The sequence below is a fragment of the Berghia stephanieae genome, chromosome 2 (genome assembly GCF_034508935.2).
Source record: "Berghia stephanieae isolate SIO BIC M18660-M18661 chromosome 2, UCSD_Bste_1.3, whole genome shotgun sequence".
Taxonomy (NCBI): domain Eukaryota; kingdom Metazoa; phylum Mollusca; class Gastropoda; order Nudibranchia; family Aeolidiidae; genus Berghia; species Berghia stephanieae.
The window spans coordinates 46682221-46701321 of NC_088361.1; the positions used below are offsets into that span (position 1 = coordinate 46682221).

Genomic DNA, 19101 nt, shown 5'->3' on the forward strand with positions numbered 1-19101 from the left:
TTCTCGACCAATGAGATCTTGTAGATAATGAAAATGCTTGATTGGCCAACTAGTTCCCTCTGGGCCAGTTGATGTGAGCCTTTTCCACAGATTAGGCCAATCCAGCTAAGCAAGAACAAAAATCTAGCTTTTCAAGCATGCAATGAATTGAATCTTAAAATTAAAAAAAAAATTGACCTTTATTTATCCCATAGAGGAAGTTTGTCTTTAGGGCATTCCAAGGTAAGACTAGAATAACCCAGGCGTGAGCCGCTGTGTAGCACCGCAGAGTGAGCTAGGGATAGGTGATTTACTCAAGGCCACACATCAAGGCGGGTAGTCGAACTCTGTAAGAAGTTTTTGTTCTTAGGGGTTTTATGGCGCTTGCAACACATTAAGGTCATATCAGCGCCAGTAAAAAGGAAGAAGATGGGATAGTAAAAAGTTCTAGAATTACAATTAAAGCTCTCAAGAAAAGGGAAGACCAAGAAGAATTTGTTCAAATAGGAAACAGATGTAGATTCCAAGAGCACAATTTCAAAGTACTTAGTTTGAGATCACCTAAAAGTCTCATCCAGACACAGGTTCCAACCAAGAGGGATACACTCAAATGTTTACAAATCCTATATAATATGTAAACAACATATAATACAATGCATATCAGAGAGATGATTTACAAGATTTTAAAAAAATCATCTCCCAAAACTATAACAATACAAATACAATTGACTGCTTTCCTCCAAGCCAAGAACTCCGGCCAGGGTCAGGAGAAAACCAAGTAATCTCCTTCCAAGACAAAGACAGAGAGCAATTAGAAAACAGATACAGGGGGATAGAAGACACAGCAAGTACCTCCCTGCCCTCTATGGGAGATCGGGGACCCCACCCAGTTGGGTAAGAAGTAAAGAGCATACTGCTGAGCCACGCTGCCCCTCTTGAACTTGAAGGCATTGGCTGGCTCTGTAGTGACATGATAACCTGCTTTAACTGAAACAGCCACTGTAGATGACTTACAAAGAAAAACATATATCCCAAAACTATAGCTATAATTTGGACTGCTTCCCTCCCAGTCAAGGACAAAACTAAGTAATCCCATTCCAATACAAAGACAGAAAGCAACTCGGAAAACAGATAAACAGGGATAGAAGACACAGCAAGTGACCTCCTGCCCACCTTGGAAGGTCAAAAGACTCCACCCAGACAGTAGGGAGCGGGCACCTCTTATCTCCTCCCAGTCAAACTAGGGAAAAGATAAGAAAGTTTAAATGTCATGTCCCTTGACCTATAAAGTAAGATAAGATTCATTAGGTATAAAAACTTTTATTCTCATTCTTAACATTGTATTTACACGTTGGACTTTTTCAACAAAAGTCAAAGATAAATTGAGAAAAAAAAAATCAATATTCAAACAATGATAACAAGATTAAAGCTGTTTGCAAAGTTAAATTTGTCAATCCAATGTAGAAAACAAAACAACCAGTTCAACAATTTATGACTTAGCCAGTTAAATTGTTCATTTCCGTTTGTCATACATAAAACTAATTTTATTTTAAGTGACACATAGCAATTCTTTGGGTGATAACAGATCATAATACTGTAAAATGGGGTTACTTAAGCCAACAAGGGATGCTTGGGCCATTTTTATTTAATAAGATTACAATGCCCAAAAACTTTAATTTTTCAAAAATCTTACATTTTTATTTAGTTGTGTTTTCATTTTCATTCAATATAAGATTTTGAAAGAAAAAAAGCTTTTGGGTGCACTAATCATTTTGTAAAGCCAAGTAACCCAAATAACCCCCGGTGGCCTAAGTAACCCCATAACCCGTAACCAAACATCTAGAATTCTCGATAAAAATGTGACCAACCATCTAAAAACGGCACTGTTTCCTAAACGTCAAAAAACTTGATTTCTAATTTTGATCACTCTGACTTTTAACCAGTTAACTCTTCCTTCATAGATCGATTGACTTAAATGACACTAATCTTGGCAAAAAAAACCCACTCAAACCTGGGACTTTGCAGGATTGAGAGTTTTTGCCAAGATGAGGGTCACTAAAACTAAAATCGATCGATATATGAAGGACAAGTTTTCTGGCCATCTGGCCAAATTGTTTTCAAAACTGGTCTTTCCAGAGTGCAGCAATTTAATGGCTAACTCAGTTTTCTTCATCTCGTTCGATTCGCCATGATACCAGATTGACGTTGCATATCCAATCTGTTTGTTTTTAAGTGTTTTATGGCGCTTGCAACACATTTAGGTTATATCAGCACCAGTAAAAAGAAAGAAAATGGGATAGTAAAAAGTTCTAGAGTTACAAATAAAGCACCCAAGAAAAAGTAAGACAAAGGAACTGGGAACAAATAGGGATCAGATGTAGATTCCAAGAGCACACTATCAAAGTACTTAGTTTGAGACCACCTATAAGTCTCATCTGGACACAAGCACAAAATCCAACAAAGAGGAATACACTCAAATGCTTACATTATAAATTCAAAATAACAAATACCTATAATAATACATAACAGAGAGATGATTTACAAGGAAAAAAATCATCTCCCAAAACAATAACTATGCATTTGACTGTTTCCCTCCCAGCTAGGACTCCGGCCAGGGCCAGGACAAAACCAAGTAATCTCATTTCAAGACAAAGACAGAAAGCATGTTGGAAAACAGATATAAGGTGATAGAAGACACAGTATGTACATCCCTGCCCACTACAGGAGCCCCACCCAGCAATCTGTTTAACTTTAACAATTACAAAGAACAGTTTAATTGAATTCTGATAGTTTACCATAGAACTATAACCACAGACCAGATATCAGCAGTGAAAGACGTAGACTGGTTGTAAGCCTTGAAAGACTAGTTTCAAGGTAAACACTTTAAATTAAAAATTCTTACAACATGGGATGCACTGTTACAAGTGTTGCCCACAAATTCACCTATACGGCACCAATGAAGACTTGTTTTGTTTTTTTTTAAATCATGGCATCATTAGATACCACCGCCCAGGCATTCCACAAAGGTATATAGATAATCCATCAAACAAGATGTCTGATGTCAACAGGAATCACCTATTGTTGTCCAACGTAGACGACTATAGGTTTAGAAAAAAAAAAAAGAAATTGATGTTACCATTCTTAGACACATGGTTTGTGTTGTGTCAATGTCCAAGTGTGGGAAGCTAAAAATTCATAAAACGAGCTTATCTCCCTTTCTTCAAAGAAACTAACTTCGGATTTAAATGGACAGTTGAAACTTGAATCAAATCTGGGTCGAGGGTCAAAATTGGTGCAATGTTTACAGATAAGGCTGACCATAGAACAGTAATCATTATAATAGAAGGCAGTGAAAAAAAAACTCCATCACACTTCTCATAAAACTGGAATGGCAAAGATATCATAAAAAAATCAATGAATAAATCTAAAACAAAACAACAAAAAAATTGCTTCTTATATTATAGTATAATATTCAAAGTGATCAAAGCGCTCTACAAGACAAGAGGTCCCAAACCAACAGCAACACTTATCATCTAAGAGGAGGCTTGGTGCCTATGAGGTGCAAGTACAAATTTTTGTTTTCAACAAAGACCACGCCTCTACAGGCCAAGTTCTCATTTTACACATGTGAGAATATAAAGAGTCTTTTCCTTGGACTCAACTTTGTGCTGCCCAGAGCAGGACTCAAACCAGGACCTACCAGTCAGCAGGCGAATGTTATAACACTAGACCACATAGACACACCATCTAACAACTTTGACAGTCATCTGAGTTTGCAACAACTTCATAAAAGCATCTGGAGTATGCTAAATAAATAAAATGTTTAGCTTATTACGGCAAAACAAGGTCTTGTCCATCTATGATTTCAATCTTCTCCCACACTCAACCCGTCATCTCTCTAATGTCAACTATATACATACAGTACAGGTAACCCAAATGGCTCGCCTCCCAATAATATGCTAAGTACTGAGCAAAAATGAATATATGTGTCAGTGCATGACAAACAGTGAAAAGGTGAAAATGTTGGATTTGCATTATTTTTTTTTGCATTTTATGAAAGAATATGCCCACTATAGAATTCTAATCTTTATTTGAAATAAATCGGGTGATTTTTCATAAAGTTATGGTCAGATGAATGGAAAAGGTATCCAGCAACTTTTCTCAAATTTCATACTTTTTCAACTTGACTAGCTGTAAAAAATATTTAGAAGTGAAATTAAGTTTTGATATTTCCCGAAGATGTACAAAAAGGGTTAATTTAATCATTTATGACAAGAACTAAACTTGGCAATATCTCAGTTCAAACTTTTTCACCATCTGACTGATTATGTCATTCACTGTAACATATTATAAAAGCTGCAATAAAAAATACGACACATTTTTCAGACTCAATAAACTCCTTCAACCGACAATGTTTTTGGTTCTAGAAGGCTTCGAGCCCAAAAACATTTGGTGGTAAGTATTTCCTTTTGTAATTTTAGGTTAAATTCATTTTTGTTGTATACTTTTTAGTCTACAGCTTCTATAAGTATAAGCTCAGTATACACTCAGACACTGATGCTGTCATTCTCTAACCATGTAATTGAAAAAAAAATATGAAAGAACACAGGTTCTTGATTCAAAGCAATATCTGTCATGTGATAATAGGTACTACTTACACTGTCGTTGTTTTTAAAAACACAGTATATGCAATGTAAACCAAATAGTACATACTGTGTACTTTCATAAAACGGCAGTAAACTGAACTGCACCTTGGCGTCCCAAATGAGTAAGGGATTGCTGAAAAGGTGTTCTGATCATCATTGGCTGAAAAGATGGAATTAATTTTTCTCCCAGTTACACAGTTAGAGAATGACTCCATCCATAAACCAATCTCATTGACTTTTATATTCATACAATAATTAAGTCCAGGGGATTACAGCGATTAGAACTGCCATGCTGGGTGACCAGAGAGTTATTCAGACAGGCGTGTGAGGAATTCAAATCCATCCAGGAACTGAACAAGTCCGTTATTGAAAGACAAAAAATTGAAAGCATCGAATCACAGACGAAACGTCAGACGTCATCATGCAGTTCTGTAATGTCATACTTGAGGAGGAGAATTTCCTGGAAAAAAAAAAACAATCATGGAAATTATGTAGGACGAAACATGACGCTTGTCAGGATATTTTACTTCTTTTTTTTTTTTCGACGGAGACAATGCTGTTAACAGCCAGGCACTCATTTTACACTTGAGCACAGTGAGAGAATGTGAGTAGAAGCAACAGCAATTGGTTCAAATAGAAAACAGATGTAGATTCCAAGAGCACACTATCAAAGTACTTAGTTTGAGATCACTAAAAGTCTCATCCAGACACAAGCACAGATCCCCACTAAGAAAAATACACTTAAATGTTTTACAAATTATATATCATATGTAGAAACATAATACAGTGCATAACAGAGAGATGATTTAAAAGACAAAAAATATCGTCTCCCAAACCCTAACTATTCATTCGACTATTTCCCTCTCAGCCAGGGTATCTGGCAAGGGCCAGGACAAAACCAAGTAATCTCATTCCAAGACAAAGATAGAAAGCAAGTTGGAAAACAGATATAGGGGCCCACTATGGGAGGTAGGAACCCAACCCAGATATGGGGGGATAGAAGACACAGTAAGTGCCTCCCTGCCCACTATGAGTGGTCAGGAACCCCACCCAGATATAGGGGGATAGAAGACACAGTATGTGCCTCCCTGCTCACTATGGGACGTTTGGAACCCCATTCAGATATAGGGGGATATAAGACACAGTAAGTGCCTCCCTGCCCACAATGGGAGGTCAGGAAGCCCACCCAGAATGTGGTGATAAATCCTTCCAATGACTATTGATTAAAATGTACTCACCTCACTGTGAAAGTAAAGATCTTTAACAGCCCGCAACGTGTGGCCAGTGCTTAGGAAAACAAATCCTGATCGACTAGGACAATAAAACTCTATCTGAAAATCAAAAAGGAAAATGAAGTTAAAGCATGCACTATACAATGAATGATGAGATAATAATAATAATAATAATAATAATAATAATAATAATAATAATAATAATAATAATAATAATAATAATAATAATAATAATAATAATAATAATAATTATAATAGTAATAATAATAATAATAATAATAACAATAATAATAATAATAACAATAATAATAATAATAATAATAATAATAATAATAATAATAATAATAATAATAATAATAATAATAATAATAATAATAACAGCAATAATAATAATAATAACAATAATAAAGCTAACTATACATTTGACTGTTTCCCTCTCAGACACAGTAAGTACCTCCCTGCCCACTATGGGAGATCAGGAACTGTTTCCTACTCATTAAGTTGGAAGCTAGTCTGTCGCAAAGTATTTATCACCAGATCTAACACTCCAATCACTGCTGGGTGGACAAGGGAATCAGAAAAACTGTCAACCACAACAGGGATCAGTGGGACCATTACCAGTCTCAGGCTTGTGTAGCAAGTGCTTTACCAACATGTGAAAATGGAAAGTCTTTTAATCAAGAGGAAAACCTCAAAGACAGTGAGAATGGACGGTAGAAAATTGGATCAAACCTTAAATTTTTCCTTTAACTCCAGCTTTAGACGTAGGAAATTCATCAAGTTTTTAATTGTAGCGCTACCCGTAACACGAACATACTGTTTTGGCTGAAATAAAAAATGAAAGGGAATCTTTTTCAAAAATAAATAATAGGCTTTGAAAGCTGTGGACTATAAAAAATAATGTAAAAAAAAATGAATATACCAGCCTCAAAAAAAGTTTTAAAATTCTATTCACGGAACATCCCAGACTAAAAACCCTACCTCAGGCAATAATAAAATACTTTATTGGCCGAAGAAGAGTTTTGAGCCCGAAACTATCTGTATTCTTATTTGAAGCTGTTATATTTATTTTCATAAATTACTGTTTTAAATGTATCTTTTAGCATTAAGAAACCTTGATTACATAGTTAAAAACATAACTACATCAATAAAGCTGTAATAATGCTGTAAAACCTACTCAACTTATTTTCCAAGAGTTGAACTTGAAAAGAAGGAATGAAATTGACGTCACTCAGCTCTTTGTTATTACTTTTTTGACGGTCATTTTTATGAGTAGTTCTCATAAATTGTATTAATCAGACTATAAAAGTTTAAGGTTAAACAATTTTGCTGTTTTGGTCACGGCGTCTAAACTGCGCTATAAATCTGACCGTTTAGTTTCCCGCTGTTCTGAGCGCCGACGTAACCTCACCCGACAGGTAACCGGGTCAACAGCGGTCAGCCGATCAATTCCCAGAACGTAGATTTGACGTGCATTGGGTGATACCAATGGATGATTTCCGTACCAATTAACCTCACGATCTTCGTGACGATGCAATTCCACCCAAAAATGCAAAGAATTCTCGCAGACCTCCTCTTTCCATCGGTCCAATTTTTATTTCAATATCTCCAGTACTTATTCCACAAGCCGTGATTCAAATTCACCTATTTTTCTATAACATTTAAATAAAATTACTTGTAATTACCTCAGTATTATTAAAAAACGTTGCTATAAATTTCAAATTTTTTTGGTGTGATTCACAAGGCACAAGTTTTACTACGAAATGCGGTAAGTTTCATTTACTCCTCAGTTTTCATTATTTTGTAATGATTATTTTTCCGTGGTAGGTCAGGTAATAATGATATTACTTCTTTAGCCTTGTTCTTGTAACGTAATATTTCGCTGCGGTTTTATTGTTAATTATTTTATTTTTTTTTTTTTCAATGATGAGTTAATTTGATTTTTAAATTGCATAATTTGAATTATCTTGCTAATGTTTAATTTGAAATGACATTGTGTGTTGGGCCTCAACTTAGCTCAACTGCTTGTTAGAATTTTCCTGCTCCCCCTTTCTTTCACCAAATTGGGTGAAGTATTTGGTTTTTCTTTTTCCAAATTTTATGTACGCTGTTATGTATGCATGGATATGAGAAGTAATACAGAGTGTTTTAAAACTCATTTTATTCATTAATTCACTATATCATTGCTTACATCGCTCAGTCAATTTTGAATTTTCTCTTACAGCATGGACCACACAACTGCAAGTCATAACAAAGCCTTGAATTCATTATGTAGGACATGTGGTATGATTTGTTTAACACAGAAATAGAAACGTGCCCGCAAGAAACCATTTAAATGTTCAAATTATTCTAATGACATTATTTTAGTCTATGGGACTGACACGGCATTGGACAAGCAAGGAACACACTCATAATTTATGTGTAAAAAGTACACATTATAAAGCACATTGAACACACGACTCATTAGCTTCTTTGTATTTGCTCATTGCCAAGACGCTAATAATAAATAAATCAACCTTGAAACGGGTTGCACTTGCATGTTTGATATCGACAGAGTATAATATAACAACAAACTACGAAAAGCAGGAGAGACTTTCAAATCTCATGCACGAGCCACTCACCCTCAGGGATGGTCCTATTGCTTCTGAATTGGACAGAATACCGCATTACACCACAGGCTTACCACAGCAGGTCATTCATTGGCAACCACTGCCACAAATACTTACAAGAAAAAGTCTACACGCAACTCACACTTACAATTATCCAACAAACAAAGAACTGCACCCACGACCCACTCATCATTGACGACGCTTGCAGTATTGGATTGATTTTCGACAATATAAACAAGGCCTATAGTCTTGTGCACAACTCTATTTCACACACAAAATCGATCAAAGCAGACACAATCCAATATATTCAAAGTGCAATAAAACATTACACGGATACATACAGAAAATATTTTCCAAACAAAATAATCCCAAAACAACACCTCCTTGAGTACCACTGCATACCACACATCACTCAATTTAAGTTTGGACTTGGACTTCTTGGAGAACAAGGCACAGAGACTTGTCACCAAACAACAGCAAAATTGGAAAAAAAAAAAGAGCATCCGGCATTATCAATGATATGAATAAAATGCGATTTGTCATCAACGCAATGCAGTTAAAGACCAGCCCCAAACTACACTGACGAGTTTGAATGCTCGTAGTGGATATATTTTTGTTGAGGAAAAATACGTTTTTTGTGAGGAGAAGTATTTACATCTTGTCTTTATAATACATAAAATTCAGACAAATCCATAGCAACGTTTTTTTTTTCTCTAATTTTTGAAATGTTGCACCCACTATATTTTTTGTGTAATTTGTTACCGTTCATTGATAACTTATATTGAGAAATCTAGTAATACTATGAAAAAATAAAAAAACACACAGTAAAAGTAGAAAATATAAACTTTTATACCAAGTAGTGATATTTCAACTCATTCATATGGGTGTCTAACAGACAATAAAACAAAACATTGTTAAATTGAGTGAAACGGCAATACCCGTTAGGTAAATTCCTCTCGGTGATTGACCGCTCACCGTGACCGGGTCAACAGGTGTCAGGAACGGGATACCGTCTCAACTAAACTGTTGTCATTGTGTACGCTGTGTGGTACGTTATATCTGGTTGACGTTGTTGTGAGTTTTTTAAAACTATAGGCATAGCATCATTATATATCCAGTTCAACAGTTTTTTCTAAAGGCAAAAACAAAGTCTTAGAGAAAAGTGATTGTCATAAACTACTTACAATTCTGTAAGCATTTTCCTCATATGCTCTGAAAAGTAAAAGATAATGCGGTTTGAATTGCATATCAGTAAGTCATGAGTTATTATGAAATGATATAAAATGTTGACATAATGATCATCATCTGGTGCCAAGTTTCCTTTGTTGCCCTGATGGTCTCCACATTACTTCTTCCTTGTGTCCAGTTCCTAATCTTGTCCACCTATTTCATCCTCTGTCTTTCTGCTGCTCGCTTTACATTCATCTATCAGTTCTGTTGTCACCGTGAATCTTTCTCCCCTCTCTCCTCATTACAATTACAAAGAACCTCGGTTACCTTCTTCTTATTCTGACGAAAAGAGTTCTTTTGTATCCTGCCTCCTCTAAAACCTTTTCGTTTGATTGTCTTTCTATCCAGGATATTCTCAGCACACGTCTCAAGAACCACCCCTTCCATTTTTCTTTGCTGTGTCGATGGTCCATTTCTCACACCCATATAATAAAAAAGCCTCTCTATAGCACTTCAATATTTTCATTTTGGTGGACATAGTCATATCTTGGTTTGTCAGCATTGGTCTCATATCCATGGATGCTGCCTTTAAAAGAACTATCCCGTTTTATTGTCCTCTGTAGATTTTCCATCTTCAGTAATTATTGCTCTCAAGTATCTCATTTTCTTGACCCGTTTTAAATTTCCCCCATTTACTTTTATATTGCATATATTTTCATATTGTTTGTTTTTAAGGGTTTTATGGCGCTTGTAACACATTTAGGTTATATCAGCGCCAGTAAAAAGGAAGAAAATGGGATAGTAAAAAGTTCTAGAATTACAATTAAAGCACCCAAGAAAAAGTAAGACATAAGGGGAACTGGGGACAAATAGGGATCAGATGTATATTCCAAGAGCATACCACCAATGTACATAGTTTGAGATCACCTATAAGTCTCATACGGACACAAGCACAAAATCCAACAAAGAGGAATACACTCAAATGCTTACATTATACATTGAAAATAACAAATATAATAATACATAACAGAGAGATGATTTACAAGGAAAAAAATATCTCCCAAAACAATAACTATGCATTTCACTGTTTCCCTCCCAGCTAGGATTCCGGCCAGGGCCAGGACAAAACCAAGTAATCTCATTCCAAGACAAAGACAGAAAGCATGTTGGAAAACAGTTACAAGGGGATAGAAGACACAGTATGTACCCCCCTGCCCACTATGGGAGGTCAGGAACCCCACCCAGTTATATTGCATTCTATATGGGTTTTATTCCTTGTTATTCCCATCGTTTCTGTTTTCTTGTCATTGGGATCAAGTCCCATTTTTTTTTTTTTACAGTTCTCTTTTACCAACACATCCAGCAGCTCTTGCAGTTTCTCTTTGCTATCGGCTAATAAAGCAGTGTCATCCGCATATTGTTAACCTATCGACTACTCACATTATGACATCGTACATGAAACTATAATTTTAACTATATAAAAAATCACATCACTCATTTCAAATTCCTTTTATTCATTCCCAAAGGAAACTTTATCTTGAATATCTATTCAAAAGAACAAGGTATCCATGGGATAGTTAGCGTGTCTTTTAACACAAATATAATGCCTTACAAACAATTTGTATGGAATAAGAGAGAAATCCATTATTCATATAACCTGTCAGCAAAATGTGTGATACTACGCTGCTGCTAGAAGATGTGAACTCTAAAGAGTAATGAACAAAAATTAATATAATAACTTCAAAAAAGAAAAAAATACCAAACATAGAACGTTTCAGAATTGAAACACTTCAGTCAATGACAATGACAATAAAAACAGCTAATCAGACAATAACAATTGCTTGCCATCATTTGAATAAGATAATTAGCTTATATTGAAAATCACTCTCAGACCCAACTGGGTGGGCAGAGGAAACTGTGCACAATGAGTTCCCTAAGGCCATGGCACTGTGTCAATGTGTCTGATCGCTGGTTCAAATAATCAGATCCAATTTCAGTATTTTGTAAGTCTGTGTACATAATAAACAACATACAATGCATTGACATACATTCAACCAAGGAACCCTGGATACCTAACATTTAACATCAATGGTAAATAAAAAAGCACACCTGTAAAGCGCTTTCAGCACATTTAATAGACATTGTGCTACATAAAAGGTTTTGATATTAGTTATTTTAAAAGCAATCTTGCTGACTTACTTTAAATATTGTAAACACAGCGAGACTGGGGGGATGTAGGTAACAGGGCTTGAAAAGAAACAATTAGTCAGCCCTTCCTTCTTGGCAGGTTGTGTGGTATCGCTTTGGTTTTCTGATGCAAGTTCCCTTCCTCGGAAATCTGGCAATTAAACATTGATAAAAGATTACTTAAATAGTTACAATTAAACTTTGTTCTATATAAATGGAGAAGTACTCAAATGTACACAGAGTACCATTCTCTTGGACAGACACAAATTTGCATTCATTCTTTCTGAATGTAACTCAAACACGGAATTCAGTAAGATTGTATACTCTACCCATAGCATCTCTTAGGCCTCTAGACAAGCCAAAACACCAACATCTATATGCGGCTATGTGGTCTTGTGATATGAACTCGCTTTCGGATTGTAAGGTCCTGGGTTTGAGCCTCGCTCAGCACATAGTTGAGTCCTTGGTAAAGACTCTTTACTCACATTCTCTCACCGTACTCAGCTGTAAAATGAGTACCTGGCCGTTAACAGCGTTGTCCTTGTCTGAAAAAATTGTAATTGTAACAGGTGTCATGTCTCGTTCTACACGTTACGTGTTGCTGTTGGTCAGTTTTTTGGGTTTTTTTAAAATAAATATATTGTTGCATTTACCGTTAGCACTGAAGATGTGACAGTCAGTGGATTGAATTGCGATAGGATTGGATTAGTAGATGTGTGATGCGGAACCATTGCTGGGTTATGACTGGTTGATAAATAATAAGGTTCTCCTGTCACTGATTGTAAGAAGTGTAGACATCTTAAAGAATAGCCGTTACATAAGCAGATCATATCAATTTCCTCTTTCTCTCATACACAAAAACTTTCGTGACACATGTCAGTGGTCAGACATGCAATGTAGACCACAAAACATATAGTATTCCCACCATTAGAAATGTGGCCTCTATAATAAAGAAGTATTGAAAATAATAATTTTAAAAAAAGAAAAGGATTGTTTGCATATGCATGGCTCTACAACAAATTGGCTGATATTATGAAATCATATTCTTAGACTTATTAATATAAATATCTTTAGGTCCGCCCCAACAGGCACATATTTATTTCGAGAATTCTTAATTTATTAGTTATTTTATTTGAGCAGACCATGATAACAGGATATGTATATATATATATATATTACTTTATTTTTTAAATATGTTAAATAGCTGGATGGTGGAAGGTGTTGTGTGTGTGTGTGAGATATATATATATATATATATATATATATATATATATATATATATATATATATATATATATATATATATATATAGAGAGAGAGAGAGAGAGAGAGAGAGAGAGAGAGAGAGAGAGAGAGATAGATAGAGTTAGAGAGCAAGAGAGACTGGGAGTGAGATAGAGAGAGAGATAGAGAGAGAGAGAGAGAGTTAGGGAGCAAGAGAGACTGGGAGTGAGATAGAGAGAGAGAGGGAGAGAGAGAGAGGGAGAGAGAGAGAGAGAGAGAGAGAGAGAGAGAGAGAGAGAGAGAGAGAGAGAGAGAGAGAGAGAGAGAGATTTGTTTGTTTGTTGCTTTAGGTCTCTTCCAACACAATTGAGGTTATATGAGAGACCGCTGAAACAAAAAAACAAGCAATCTAACAAAAATAGTACAAATGTAAATCAAAATCATAACCTAAAGATATCATAAGCTAAATTATAAATAACCAAGAACAAACAGGCAGAAGATTTACAGAAAAAAAAGTATCCCCTGTCAAAAATACAATCACAAACCAAAGAAGCAGGATAGGCTAGTAAAGAGAAGAAGAAACGATATCACTATCGGATCGTACACCCATGCGAACATCATAGGTATATGATTCAAGGGTGATGCTCCCATCCAACCACCCGCTAGAGAGAGAGAGAGAGAAATTTGAATGGATTGAAGGTATTGTTATGCGCCTTGAGCTTCATTGTATAGAGGAGTGGGCGCAATATAAATAAATTTCATTATTATTATTATATTAGCAGGTCTGATAATCAAATAACGCAATAATGGGCTTGATTTAACATTGTTGTTGAAAATGTGTTGCGTTGGTTTGAGAGGATTTCTGATACAATGAAAAGACCATATCAATTTGGGTTATCAGACCTGCAAATAAGTACACATCTTTCTGCCTGTATTTCATCTGTAAAAATTAAGACAATGTGTACCACAGTTAAAAACATCAAAAACACTCTGAATGATTACTGACCAAGTTCTCCTTGATGTTCTTTATAAAAAGTCTTTTCTTTCTCCAACTCATCTGTTCATGAAGAAACAATAAAATTAACTTTACATTGAGCAATAAACCAAACCTATTGAATCTCTATTTCAACCCAAGTAAAAAAAAAAATTTATTTAAAAAACACAAAAAATGGCATCAATTATTTTGTCTGTTCACTTTCTGACAATAAATTTTTTGAATTCCCTGTATTCGTCATCAAGAGAAAATCTTTCCTTTAAAAAGAAGAGAGCATTTGGGGCTGCCCGAAGCCTGGGATTGTAAAAATATAGATGAAAGGATGAAAATGGAAAAGCTTTGAATGAAAACGCTAACCAAAATTTGTACTGCTTCCATCTGAAGCCTTTCCATTTTCACTTTTTCATAAGTATCTCTAGAAAGGACTTAAATATATCTAAGGCTTCAGCCACGTGCGGCTATGTGGTCTTGTGGTATGACACTCGCTTTCGAATCGGAAGGTCCCGAGTTCGAGCCTCGCTCGACGCATAGTCGAATCCTTGGAAAAGGCTCTTTACTCATATTCTCTCACCATACTCAGGTGTAAAATGAGTACCTGGCCGTTAACAGTGTTGTCTCTGTCTGAAAAAATTTGAACATTGCCTAACATGTGCCATGTCTTGTTCTATATGTAACGTGTTGCTGTTGGTCAGGGACCCGTTGTAAAGCGCTTTGAGCATGTTTAGTGGATATTGCACTATATTTTTTTTTTTTTAAAAGCTCAAGTTACAGCCCTGTATTGTACAGTGAGCATTGTGGTTATGTTTCCTGCTCATGTGGAAACAAAATGCTGATGACAGCAAGTCTCAAACCTAGGTCTCAGGGGTGGAAGAGCAACGCAATCAGATTTATCATTTCGGTTTCGGTTTCAAGGGTCACTATAAAATGACTTACTTTTCCTCACATGCGGAAGAAGGACGTAGACTATATCTTGTAATAATGCATCAAATCTGAGGGAAAGATAAAATCACCTACAAATTACTTTAAATCAATGAAAAAGTCTGAATGAATTCAGATCTTTATCTTACACTAGTGCCTGATCCTTAATTTATCAAACTGATACTATGCTGTTCATTTAGGTCACATATCAATATATCTGTCTCGAATAACATAATTGTCACCAATGTTCATCTCAGCTGTTGGATAGAAAATTCGAATGTGAAGAGAAAAAAATAATTAGAATTTGGCCAAAACTCTGAACACATTCATATATATCAAATGAAATATGAATAGTTGGCTTGTATTATATAATCATATATTGATGTCAGTACAAAAACTGTACTAGATAATATTCCTGTTATTATTATTATTATTAATATTATTATTATTACTATACCTTTGATACCTTTAAAAACCCCTCAAACCTGAGTTATTTAGATCTACCTATCAAATGAATCGTTGATATATGTATGTGTATGTGTGTATATGTATATGTCTACGTGTATGTTTATGTATGCACATTTGTCTATGTATGTCTATATATATGTATATGTAATTTGTGTGTGTGTGTGTGTGTGTGTGTGGATGTGTTTGTGTGTGTATGTGTATATATTTATTAATTTGTTAACGTATTATTTGTGATTGTCATTGTGAAGCGCTATTGAGCATTATAAATGGATAATAGCGCTATATAACTTTCCCATTACATTACATTATTGTTGTTGTTGTTGTTGTAAGTATTGGTGGTTTTACCATTGTTGTAGTTTTGTCAGGTTATTAATGGTATCATTTTATTTTTTGGTTACATTTACCATTCTTTTCTTCTATTTTTTCCTTACTTTCAAGTACGTTGTCATCAATTAGTATGAATTATTGGCGAAAGCCTAAGATTGAATTTAAAAAATAAGTGATAAAAAACAGTCAGTGGAGAGTGGGTTTAGTTTAGTTTTGATTTTTTAAACCGTAAATCAACCCATATATATATATATATATATATATATATATATAATATATATATATATATATATATATATATATATATATATATATATATATATATATATATATATATATATAAATATATCTTGTCATTGTGCATACAGAATCCTCCACACAGAATTTCAAATTAAAATGAAAGATGAATTAAAACCCAAGGGCAAATCATATCTTGTCATATTGGATAGCAGTACAAATATCTTCAATCTTCAATGGCTTGTATTTGCAAAAGGTCCTATGGCCAATTACTGCAAATTTTCAGTTGAATTCTGATTAATTGATATAGTCCATTACTAGACCAGGTCCTAAGTAAATTGACTAGGCCATTGGTCTTTTACAACTACTACTGCTGGTACTACTACAACAACAACTACTACCACTGCCGGTGCTACTATTACTAGTCCTACTACTACTGCAACTACAACTACTACAATTGCTAGCGCTACTACTACAACTACAACTGCCACTACTACAGCAACTACTACTTCTAATACAACTGTTGCAATTATTAAATTTTAACAATATCATTATGAACTTTCTTTAAAGTCCATTACTAGACTAGGTCCTAAGTAAATTGGCTAGGTCATTTACTACTACTGCTGGTGCTACTACTACTAGTTCTACTTTACTAATACAACTACAACTACTGCTACTAACATCACCACTACAGCAAGTACTGAGCACTTCTAATACAACTATTACCATTAGTAAATTTTAACAAAATATCATTATTAGCTTTCTTTATATTAAACATCACTAATTAGTATCAATAGCATGATCTCTATAAGCATTTATTGTTGTTTCGTATTACCATTTTGCACTTTACCCTTAACTGTATTCAATAATAATTATTAATATAGGAGCAATGTGAAGCACAATGCTATTTCCCTTGGTGGACTAAATAAAGTTCATTGTATTTTATCTGGCCATATGTAAAAGACACAGCAACGAAAAGTGTTGAAAAACTAAAACAACCCAACCCCCCCCCCCCTTCCCTCTTACCTAATATGAACAAAAGGATCAGTTGGGTGAATAACAATGGCACATACAGGGCAATTCAGGCTCCTCACAAGATGCTTCACCAAGCAATTCTTGCAAACTGGAATTAATCAAAACAATGAGATTAAAATATATTATGGTGATAGTGATATAAAATAGTAACTGTTGATGTAAAAATCATCTACCATATATTATTCTTACTGTGCTTCTACACTCATGAAATCATGCAGTACTTTATTCTTTAGTTTTGATTGCCAAGGGGCTTGCTTTGATGGATTATTTTCTTTCCTATTTGTTTGTTTTTGTTTTGTTTTTTTTTGGGTGTGTGTGTTCTTGGTTTGCTTTCTATTTTTGTGTGTTTTAGTTTTATACATTTTTACAATTTAAAAAATATTTGTAAAAATAGAAATAACATTTAAGCTAATTATTTGGGAACTTGAAAACAAAAATCAAACAGCTGCATTCATACTGATAACAAACCAGTCGAATGGAGTAAAAACGTGGAATTGGGTAACTTTGTGATACACCGAACAAGAGATAGGAGAGACCAACAGGTGGGCAAATCAATACTTACAAGAATGCATACACTCGGTGATGGTACATGCTTCATACAAATAACCTTGACAAATTCCACAAACCAAATGTGGATTTAATGTATTCAAAGGAACCCACAGTGTGTTGTTTTTATCAAATTTCTCTACACCTTTCGTTGAGTTTGATTCGTCTTCCATTGTAGTTATAATACTGAGGATAAAAGCCATCAATTAAAATCAAATATAAAGTTACCTCAATAATGACATTCAATAACTTGAAATAAAAATTAATATCGCATAAATAAATGCGATTTAATTAAATTGGGCAGCTACAATGTCTCGTGCTTGTAAAAGAAGATCAAAATTATTAAAACAGTAAATAATCAAGTCTGTCGTAACGCGTGATGCATTTGGCATTTGGTGGGTTAAATCAATCAGACAGGGGGAAACCTTTATAATTGCTGGGACAAACTATTGGATTTATCGTGTCCTACCGTATTTATTTAAACTATTTTGCCGAGCACATATTTTGTCATACCTTGTCATAATACATTGCATTTAAAGTAGATACGTCGTTTATTGAGTTACTGTCTAATGCCGATGATAGCGTGACAGTAAAGGTAATGAAACACGTTCCATATACATGGACAGATATGGGCGTCAAATTCTAGTAACATTACCTTCTCTAAAATTGTTGTAGTTACACGTATCAATACGAGCCATTAAGGTGACTCTTTGAGAAAAAAAATCGTAGAGAACGAATGAGTTCACTCAAAATAGAGAACAGATTAATAGAACTTTAAAACTGTCTAGACATCAAGGTCTATTTCCAGTCAACAGTGGCAATAAAAAGAGTACACGAACATCATTCATTCATAAGAAAACTATGAAGATGATTTGAGAAACATGTCTTCGATTGTTAGAATTTATGATATTGAATTCGAAAAGATGGTTAAATTTCTAACATTAAAACGAAGACAATAATATATTTCATTAAATTATTACAAAAACAAACTATATTAAATTCTTACATTTGAGGCCTTTTCTCTCGCAACTGTCGACCGACTCACGTTTCCTAAAAAAAAAAAAAACTCTCGATTATCTCCCTTGATAGCCCCGACAAACCAATGAAAATCCTTCCAAGCCAATGCAGGGTTGCCAGTTTGGCATTTTAAATGCCAGATTCCAAAAATCTGGCATTTTTGAAAACCGTTTGGCATTAGAAAAATCATTTGGCATTTGGCATTTTCATTTGGCATTTTCTTTTCTTGTATATTATACTTCAAATGACACCTTTTCTTAATTATTTCTAAACGCGTAAAAACAAACATCTTCACATTTCTTTTTCATTCTTAAAATCCAACCGTGGTGTAGTGGTTTAGCACTCCACTTAGTAGTCAGTAGGTAAATAATTACCCCAACAGGAAATTTAGTATAATTCAAAAAAAAAAAAAAAATAAATAAATAAATAAAAGAAAAAGAAAAGAAAACACGCAAGCCACCAGGATATGATAGTAAATTGTCTATCAAAAGTGAGTAGTTTTCTTAGTGGGG

At 34.5% G+C, this 19101-nt stretch overlaps 1 protein-coding gene across 2 annotated transcripts; it reads right to left on the reverse strand.

Moving 5' to 3' along the window:
- Nucleotides 1-1283: 1283 nt before the first annotated feature.
- LOC144965017 (polycomb group RING finger protein 6-like) lies at nt 1284-18668 on the reverse strand. 2 transcript variants are annotated; one of them, XM_078899875.1, is made up of 10 exons: nt 18579-18668; nt 17589-17758; nt 17018-17114; nt 14975-15030; nt 14054-14104; nt 11836-11974; nt 9651-9678; nt 6590-6682; nt 5864-5956; nt 1284-5085 (listed from the first exon to the last, which is right to left on the reverse strand). In XM_078899875.1, the coding sequence occupies exons 2-10, from the start codon at nt 17743-17745 to the stop codon at nt 5035-5037; spliced, it is 765 nt and encodes a 254-aa protein (XP_078756001.1). In that variant the 5' UTR covers nt 17746-17758; nt 18579-18668; the 3' UTR covers nt 1284-5034. The 2 variants fall into 2 exon arrangements, with proteins under 2 accessions (XP_078756001.1, XP_078756000.1); XM_078899874.1 differs by lacking the exon at nt 18579-18668 and adding an exon at nt 18086-18157.
- Between the last annotated feature and the right edge of the window lie 433 nt (nt 18669-19101).

Coding starts and splice junctions, on each gene's coding strand:
- LOC144965017 (XM_078899874.1), bottom strand. CDS start 18,105: ATGCAATGTATTATGACAAG. Junction 17,115..17,588: donor CACCGAGTGTATGCATTCTT/GTAAGTATTGAT, acceptor GATTAATTCCAG/TTTGCAAGAATTGCTTGGTG. Junction 15,031..17,017: donor GATCCTTTTGTTCATATTAG/GTAAGAGGGAAG, acceptor TCTTTCCCTCAG/ATTTGATGCATTATTACAAG.